The sequence below is a fragment of the Podarcis cretensis genome, assembly GCF_951804945.1.
Source record: "Podarcis cretensis genome assembly, chromosome: 2".
In the NCBI taxonomy this organism is placed as follows: Eukaryota; Metazoa; Chordata; class Lepidosauria; order Squamata; family Lacertidae; genus Podarcis; species Podarcis cretensis.
Genome location: NC_137171.1, coordinates 39416727 through 39426579, shown reverse-complemented (window position 1 = coordinate 39426579; position 9853 = coordinate 39416727). Strand labels below are relative to the sequence as shown.

General features: G+C 43.6%; 1 protein-coding gene across 1 annotated transcript in view; it reads right to left on the bottom strand.

Annotated features, from left to right (window-relative positions):
* Nucleotides 1–887: 887 nt before the first annotated feature.
* Nucleotides 888–9853, bottom strand: part of METRNL (meteorin like, glial cell differentiation regulator) — a 29251-nt gene continuing 20285 nt past the window's right edge. The window contains exons 3-4 of the mRNA XM_079966241.1: nt 4809–4868; nt 888–1968 (exon numbers count right to left, since the gene is read on the bottom strand). Coding sequence (XP_079822367.1) covers nt 1652–1968; nt 4809–4868 — 377 coding nt within the window. The 3' untranslated portion in view covers nt 888–1651. The remainder of the gene's footprint in view (nt 1969–4808; nt 4869–9853) is intronic.

Below are 9853 nucleotides of genomic sequence, written 5' to 3'. Positions count from 1 at the left end.
CAGCAAACTGCTGCTTCTACTTTTGCAGACTTTGAAGTGGCCACAGAAAACTAGCTGAAACATCTTATTATGTCCCCTAGTTGCAAAGCAGCATCTGGTGAAAAGTGGCCAAACATCCATCCAAGCTGTTCTTCTCTAGCAATACTCATTCAAATGTCCTAATACCGCATTTCACATATAAATGGAACTAAGAATTCAAAGTCAGCATCCTGGATTTAATTTAGGAGTGCAACTTTTCAGCCTATAGGATAAGCAGAAGAGAAATGGAGGAATCACGTACCTGCTGAAAGTTATAAAACTGGGAAAGAGCAGAGGTAACAGCTTTACCTGAACAAGTGGTTGTGATAATTCGGACTTTAATATATTTGCGTTTCCAATGTTCAAGCAAACTTACACCCCCAGGTAGAATTATTAAAAATGTCATTGGATACATATAGCAAGTTACGCTGCTCTCTACAACAATGAACCCTATCTATAAGCTGTCCCCTCCAATGCTTTTGAAATACACTCATGAGTTTTCCAACAAAATGCAAGTTCTGTTTAGGGTGGGACACTTACCAAATCTCTTCTATAGGTCTTTGAGTATTAGAATCTCTGCAGGGCTGGCATAATTAAGGTGGCATTCTTGGCAAATCTTGGGAATGTTATATGGAAGGTAAGGAAAAAGTGGTACAGGGTCCTAGATTTCAAGACTGACACCGTAACTTGTACCCAGACAGAAGTCAGTGCAGACATCTGGCACATGTGTGAACATGAAACAAGGGAAGCATGAGGGTTAAGTAGTATTTTGTCACCTCTCTGATACAGAACAGCACCTTTGCATCCTGAACCATGAAAAATTTAAAGCAGGGAAGGGAAGAATGTATGGAAGTCACAATAACACTGGCTCAAATCCAGGAACTTTTTATTTCTCTGGAAACAACTCACCAACCTGAGCAAAAATTGCAGGTGGCAATTGTACATTCTTTTAATTTTATTTTTTTAAAAAAGGAAAGAAAGTGTTTGGTTTCATAAATTTCTGTCATAAGAAACAATTTCAATTATTGTACACCAAGCTTTTTACAAAGCATCCACGTTAAGATGGTTTCACCGGCTTCTACCATGCTGTCATCCTCTTATGCCATGCAACAATGCTACATCTGCTTAACACATTTTTAAAACATTAGTATTACAAAGATACAAAGGGTCATCAGTCGACTGGTATTTTTAAGACATGGAGATTGTGACACATTTCCTCTTTCGTCATTTTCCTAAGGAAGTTACAAAAAAATAATAATTTAGTTCACGTGGACAAGATGTGGGATTGCAGTCCAGCCTTGGATCGTTTGGTTCGTACCTCCATTCGTGTAACAGTGCCATTGGCCTCAAGGATTGGCTTCTGTGGTTCTTGTATTTCGTAAGATCATAACAGTTATATGGTACCTCAAGGGTCATGGACTCCAGCCTCCTGCTTCAGCAGGAGTCACTAGACTTGGACCCTCCCTGATAGATGCTCCTCCAATCACCTCTTAAGGACCTCCAAAAAGGAGAACAATGTCACTCCTGACATCAGATTGTTCCACTCCAAGTTATTAGTTCCATTTAGATCAACGCATCTGCAGCAACTAAGAATTAGTTTTGGCCGAGCCCCAAGGGTTCAGGAATGCCATTTTCAGTCTGGGCCAATTTCACATGGATTCAGCCCTTTGTCCTTGGCCTCTTTGTACATCCTTTGGAAGTCTTTGATGCGAGGGGCACAGCCTAACCTGGCCTCCCCAAAGTGCATGTGGCCCATGAAGAGGAAGTCTCCTTCTCCTGGTTTCACCCCACATTGCAGCAGGGTCTTGATCTGTCCTCGCCACCTCCCACTCTCCTCTGCGGGCTTGAAGATCTTGGTCTTCTGCCTGTAGATTCTGTTCACACTCACGTCAATGATGGAATCTTGCTGTTCCTCCTCATTGATTACATTTTGGATGGTACCTCTGACAACTGGGGAGAAAGATTTGGACACATAATTAGGTTGAGGGTTTATGCATGCAAATATATTCACCTAACATTCCGCTTAATATCAGTTGGGTCATGCATAAGGATTATAATTGGGGCAACTTATTCAGCAGCACCCTTGAAGACAATGGATGGTGGCACCACCAGAAAGAGAGGTACAATTCAAGTGATGTTGCCTTCAAAACACATTTCCTTTAGAGCAGAGTTCCCCAAACTTGGGTCTCCATCTGTTTTTGGACTACAGTCCCCATTATCCCTGACCACTGTGTCCTGCTAGCTAGGGATGATGGGAGTTGTAGTCCAAAAACAGCTGGAGATCCAAGTATGGGCAACCCTGCTTTAGAGTATTTCTTAGCCTCATTGTATATTCCTGCACTGAAGTCACAACACCTGCATGACTAGCTTTTTAAATGTTAAATTTACAACAGGCAGCCAGATTTGTCTTTTTTTGAAGACGTTATTCACAACAAAGTGTTATATCATACTCAAAATTCCTCCTACAGAAAGCACCACCGAATAGGGTTTGCATGGTTAAGGTTATTAAATACACAGAGAGAGAAAAGGACATTTCAGTTGCATTCTATTAATGGCCCAGGAACATTTACATTGAATTCTCTGGCACACTGCCACGGAGAAACACTTGCAGCAAGATGCCACCTGTCTGGGCAGCATTTTCTACCATGGCTAACCTAGATCAATCCCACTGCAATTCCTGGGTGCTGCACCCTCACACCCCCAGTCAGAATATTGCCCATTCTGTTCACTGTATTTATATCTGCAGCACATGTCCAAGACCCAACATGCCCAGCTGTTTCATTACAACATTTCCTTAACATTCCAAGCGTGGGAAAATTGCTTTAATGCTCTCTAATGATCACTAGGAGGAAAACAGCTACCTCACAAGTCACGTTGGGCAAAGCCACTTGTCTTTCTCAGTGGCGGCATCAGGGTAGGGCAGAAGTCTAGGGTCCCATTCAGCAGGATGAAGAAAAGCCCCCTCCCCAACACGAGAGACATACCACCATTTGAAATAAGCAAGGTAAAACACATGGTGACAGGTGGTGCTGTGGTCTAAACCACACAGCCTAGGACTTGCCAATCAGAAGGTCGGCGGTTCGAATCCCCGCAACGGGGTGAGCTCCTGTTGCTCGGTCCCTGCTCCTGCCAACCTAGCAGTTCGAAAGCATGTCAAAGTGCAAGTAGATAAATAGGTACCGCTCCGGCAGGAAGGTAAACGGCATTTCCGTGCGCTGCTCTGGTTCACCAGAAGCGGCTTAGTCATGCTGGCCACATGACCCAGAAAAACTGTCTGTGGACAAATGCCAGCTCCCTCAGCCTGTTAAGCGAGATGAGCACCGCAACCCCAGAGTCGTTCACGACTGGACTTAACTGTCAGGGGTCCTATACCTTTACTTTACTTTAAAACACATTAGTAGCTGAGGCATCAGACACTAAGGGGGGCATAAGATCATTGTGTGCAAACCATTTGGACAGAAAGAGGATACCTTGTAGTAGCTGAACTCAGGGTGTTGGAAATTTTCAAACCCCAAATAGGAACTACTGTATCAGACTCTCTCAGGCAAAATATATTTAGAGCAAAATAAAGCAATTAAGCTTACATATTCTGGCATGCTCTCTGCTTACAAAGCTGATCAGAGCCATTTACACCACAGCAATTCATATACAGTGGACGCTCGGGTTGCGAACGTGATCCGTGAAGGATGCACGTTTGCAACCCGCAGCGGCGCGTCTGCACATGCGCGGGTTGCGATTTGGCACTTCTGCACATGTGCAAAGCGTGATTTAGCACTTCTGCACATGCACGACTGCCGAAACCCGGAAGTAAACCATTCTGGTACTTCCAGGTTTCGGCGCGTCCATAACCTGAAAAAACGCAAGCTGAAGTGTCTGTAACCCAAGGTATGACTGTACACAAATGAGACTATATGGCACAGTTTCAGTGGATACACACATGAAAGAGATCTGTTTTCTCAGTGGTTCACAGCTCACAGACAGTTCTTTGAATTGGAACTGTTTTAACTTTCAGTTTTTCAAATCTAGTTTCACTGCCCATCATGGACTTCCAGCTTACTGAAAGATGAGCCCAGTCATATGGGCCAAATTAAACTGCAATAGTGACATGGCTAGGCGCAACGCTCCCTGACCAGCACAGCATTATCCTATTCCATCCTGACACAGACTGCCCCATCTCATATTCTGCTATTCTTAAAGCACATTGTGGGCTGGCCTCTATGGGGACAAAAAGGCCTATGGTGTAGAAAAGGGCCCTACTCGATCCACACCATAAAGGGATAACATGTAAAACTCATCCATTCTTTTCTTTTTTTACCTCCCCCCCCCCAAAAAAAAAAAACCCCAACCCACATTTATATGAAAACAGGCATTTGAGTATTTGGGCTTTTGTTAAGGTTCCATTTAGGAACATCAAGAGGGCAAATCCTAATGCTTTCTCCTAAAAACCTTTGAACTTCTACCTCTGTTATTGCCGCCTGTCCCTCTTTGTCCAGCACAGAAAAGAGCTAGCGAAATACAATGACTTTAATTGAAGCTCTTCAGAGCTAAAAGCCATAAAAGCCCTTTCCTCCCTTTCCCCCTTTGTGCTTCTGGACACATTTTGTTTACTCCGAAATGGGAAGAAAAGGACTCCCTTGTTTGTTGCAATCCGGAGCTTTCAGTTTGCTCACTGTTTGCTGAGGTCTCTGCAAGCCAATTCCAGCAGGTTGTCACAATGAGGGAGTGGGGAAAGAGGGGTTTGAGAGACTGATGGTGAAGGAAACAGCAACAGAGAAATCAAATAAACTTACCGAAGTCACTAGTGCAGACAGCCAAGAGGACTTCCGTGTCACTGCAAGGTCGGCAGGGAGCTGAGAAAAACAGAAAGGGCATTTCAGTATCTCAAGAACGTGAATGCCGCAAAAACCGAAGGATTTTCACTAAACACACACACACCCATTAACCTCAAAGGTCATGCTTGATGCACCACTGAAAGCAGCATGCAGGGAGCTCACATCTTTAGCTTGGCAGAAATAATGCCCTATCATTCAGGGGAGGGACCTTTGGCCATATCCACATGATACATTTCAAGAACTCTTACTCCTCTTCAAGAACACCCTTAACAAACTACAGGTCCCAGGATTATGTTAGGAAAACCACATCTGTTAAAGTGATCTGAGTGCCTGGCATGTGTGGTGTGGATGTGGCTGTTTTTCAGCCTGAAGCCCACCTTCCCTTCTTGGAGGGGAGGGGATGTGTGTGGTTGCTGCAAATATCAAAGGTGTGGGGGGCCAGTGGCAAAAATGGGCATAGCAATAATAATAATAATAATAATAATAATAATAATAATAATAATAATAATATATTATTATTATTATTATTATTATTATTATTATTATTATTTGCACCCCACCCATCTGGCTGGGTTTCCCCAGCCACTCTGGGTGGCTTCCACCAAAACACTAAAATACAATAAATTCCTTCCAGTAGCACCTTAAAGACCAACTAAGTTAGTTCTTAGTTGGTCTTTAAGGTGCTACTGGAAGGAATTTTTTGTTTTATTTTGTTTTGACTATGGCAGACTAACACGGCTACCTATCTGTAACTAAAATACAATAACCTATTAAACATTAAAAGCTTCCCTAAACAGGGCTGCCTTTAGATGTCTTTTAAAAGCTTGGTAGCAACACATCCACCTATGCACAAGAGGTTAGTTTCTACTCACACTCACCCTCCAGGCAAGTTAAAAGCATCATTAGACTTCAATGACATTTTCCAGTCAGACAAAAACACCTAAGGAAGTTATGAAGAAGGACTGGCAAGAAGCAAGGCTGGGGGAGAGAAGGTGGTATGGGGAGAGATCAGAAGGCCAGATAGACACAGTTGAGGCCCCTGGGTCTGAGGATTCTCCCCCGCACTTTAAAGACTAGATTTACAGCAGGTTCTTCCCTGCTTCTGAGTTAATTTGGCTATCTGGTGGCAATCATAATCTTATTTTTCTTATCATTAACCTTTATAGGGGTTTATTTCTTCTCTCATACACAACTGTCATCTAAGTGGAAAGTAATGTGGGTGATGGATGATCCAGGAAGCAGGTGCTACAGCGGGGAAGGTGAGGTGGGTGAGTGTTTTGGATCAGGTTAGCCATATTGATTTGTATGCTGTTGGTGGGACACAAGTGAACAAGCAACGCTGACACCAAACTCTACATACATTAAACATAATAGAAACACCGCCACCCGACCCCACCCCCATCCATCCTCCCTCTCCCCACCCCCCTTTCTTTTTTCCTTCTGTTTTCTTCTCCCCCTAATGCCTCAACAAATGAAACGGATTTGTAAAAACGTTACATGGAAGAAGAAGAAGAAGAAAAAAAAAATACGAGGCACTACACTTCTGTAAAACAAGAAAATCCTTAATAAAAAATATTTAAAATATTAATAATAATAATAATTGCCACAGTGAAAAACCATTCAAGTGCCATGCCTACAGTCTTGTTTGCTTTGTTTTGAACGCCTGCCACCTTTTTGGCACTCCTTTGCAAATTTAAACCAAAGTCACTCCCATACCTAACTGCATGGAGTGCAAAGAGAAGAGTTATGCATGGAAAAGTTTGATCAAGACAAGCTGGCAATTCAAGATGGTGTAGATCTTTTCTATGGCTTAAAACTATGGAAACGCAGAATCTGGGCAGGCCCTCCAGGTTTGTTGGACGGGGCCATTTTCTACTTGTTTTCTCTCCTGTCACAAGGTACAGAAATGCTTCATAATAATCATGGCAGCTGTGTGCCAGAGGACGGTTATGGGAGCCTCAGCAAATCACATTCATAAATGTGATTGGCACTTTTTCTACACAAATCATGATCACGGGGACCAGATCACAAGTAAGAAAGTCACCATCCCTTAGCTACTTGGTGACCTTTGTGATCAAACACACACTGGGATATAATTTGGAAATTAGAATAGTACCATGTAAAAAGTCACATAAACAAATCTTCTGTAGTAGGTCTGTTCCAAAACCTCATTGGTCTAAGAAAATGCTGATTCAAGTATGTTTCAAGAAACAAAGGTTCTTGTGTCATACGTGGCTGAGACAGGAAGATCAAGTGGAGACTCAAGGCCAGGTCTGTTACAGCTCCCAAGAACCATGTAGGCTGGAGAGACCCTATTGCAGGGGTAGGCAACCTAAGGCCCGGGGGCCGGATGTGGCCCATTCACCTCAATCTGGCCCACGGACAGTCCGGGAATCAGTGTGTTTTTACATGAGTAGAATGTGTCCTTTTATTTTAAATGCATCTCTGGGTTATTTGTGGGGCATAGGAATTTGTTCATTTTTATTTTTTCCCCAAAATATAGTCTGGCCCACCACATGGTCTGAGGGATGGTGGACCGGCCCACAACTGAAGAGGGTTGCTGACCCCTGCAGTAGAGAGACCCTATTGCTAATCTAATCAAGGGAGGAATGTAGCTGCTCTTTGTACGGGGCCAGCTACTTCTGCCGGGAGAAGGTGGGTGCTGTTAGGAGTGCAGATGTTTCTATAATACCCTATTCAGTTATGGAATTCCTTTTCTCTCAGAGGTCTGCCCTATCTAGCAACATGCTAATTAAATCTACCCGCTAGAGGCCCGGAGACTGGGAAGGGGGTTGGGTGAAGAACACGACCTTCTTTGTCACCCCAACAAGGCACTTGCAACCATCATAAAAGTGAAAACCCTCCTCCTCCAACTGTAGTAAGGATCCAAAATTAAGCTCATTGGTGGCTGAAGACAGAACTGGAGCACTGGAAGATTATAGAACCTTTGACCTCCTCTCATACCACCTGCTATTTAATAACTATATTTTTTTCCATTTGAGCAAAAGTGAAATGTGCAAAAGTGAAGATGTGAATCAGTTGCCTCTCACTCTGCCCCCTTTTTATATCCACATGAAATGCATTAATGTGCACACTGCCAGCTCATAGAATCCATCAGTGGCTGCTTCTACAACTTCACTGTATCCTGTGAGTCGCTAGCTAGCACGCTAGTATTCTGTTACTATAGAGAATATCACCCACAACAGCTGAGAAATTCAGGAGGAGCAGCTAACCTGTGACCAGTCATATGTTGTTGGAGTACAACTCCCATCAGCATGGCCAATGGTCAGGGATGAGGGAAGCTGTAATCCAGCAACATCTGGAGAGCTACAGGTTAACCACCCTGGACCTAAGAAGCAGAATATAACACATTCCAGTAAATGTGTTTAGGATCATAATCCTACGGCCTGGTCAGATACTGTTCCCCATGGAGAATTCTCAACTAGGTAAGTAACCAGCTTAGGTGGAAAGGATACCTTGGGTTGTTTCTTGTTTTATCTGAATGCAAACTCTTGTTTGAATACGGCATCCACTCCTAAACTGAGGGGACTGGATTTCTGGATAATCAAGTAACGGTTCAGCCCAGCTTGCTTATTACTTTTTGCAAGGGATAACAGGGCAGAACAAGGAACTCAAGAGAGCATCACTACAACAAGAGTCCCCTCCTAGAGAACATCTGCCTAGTCCAATACAAGTAACATTTGACGGTTTTGGTCAGGAGGGTGGGTAGACTTCAGACTTGTCAGACATACTTTTGCTTTTTATAAGATCCCTGTGATTCACCAAGCAGAGCCAGGTGCGTGCAACAGACATACGGCTTTCGGCATGGGAACTAAACTGAGTTTTTCACACAAAAGCCCTCTTCTGGTCAGCTTTCTTCATTTCGGCCACTTAACTCAGGTGCTATTGTTAAGCAATTGGGAGTCAGAAAATCCTTCCTGGTCTACTGAAAATCGCCCAAAGATCCACCAAGAGATGCTGACCTACCTTGTGCTCACCCCGGCCTAGCTAGCTAGTGCCTAGAATACTGAATTTCCTTGCCTCAGCTTAGAAATCTAATATTGCAGAACAGAAGGTCCCAGAGAAGCACTGACCCAACCTGAAGGATTATGTCTCCAAATCCAACCAATTGCTCCAGCCAGATGATTTATATACAGCTCAGTACTTCATATAATAGGATTACACATACAAAGCATGACTTTTTCAAGAGGAAAAGAAGCCTGAGCAGAGAAATTGTTCCCTCTTTGATGCAAGAATGATTTCTTGATTAGTACAAGGAACTAATGCAAGGGAAAGCACATACAGTACTGAATACTACTTTGGGGTTTCTGTACACAACTCTTGAGCATGCTTGACAAAGGGTGCTTTAATTTAGACGCTACAAGGAAGTGCCTAGAAGAAGTCTGAGTGATTCGTGCCTTCCTTTATGCACTAGCAGCATGCACCTAGAAGTCATTATCGCAGTGGAGATGGCAGGAGCTGGATGGGCAAATCTCTTCTGTGACATGTGAGTGCTTGAGTCTTCTCAATGCCACAGTTAGGATCACTTGTAACAAGCATGTAAGAGCAAGTTCCCCCAAACTTTCTTACCTTATATAAAATCTTCACAGTGCACCAGGTGCTTTCTGCATTAAGGTGGGGGTTGGTAGGAGAAGAAGCACATGTAGAATCTCTATGATATGCTATTCAAAGTCCAACAACATTCAGACCATCAAAAATTATGGGTCTTTGTGCTTAAGGATTCTCACAAGGCGAAAGGATGCCGACGAGGAGCACATTTATGCACTTCTATATTGACTTCCTAAAAGGACGCAGGTGGCACTGTGGTCTAAACCACAGAGCCTTGGGCTTGCTGATCAGAAGGTTGGCGGTTCGAATCCCCGCAACGGGGTGAGCTCCCGTTGCTCAGTCCCTGCTCCTGCCAACCTAGCAGTTTGAAAGCACGTCAAAGTACAAGTAGATAAATAGGTACCGCTCCGGCGGGAAGGTAAACGGCGTTTCCG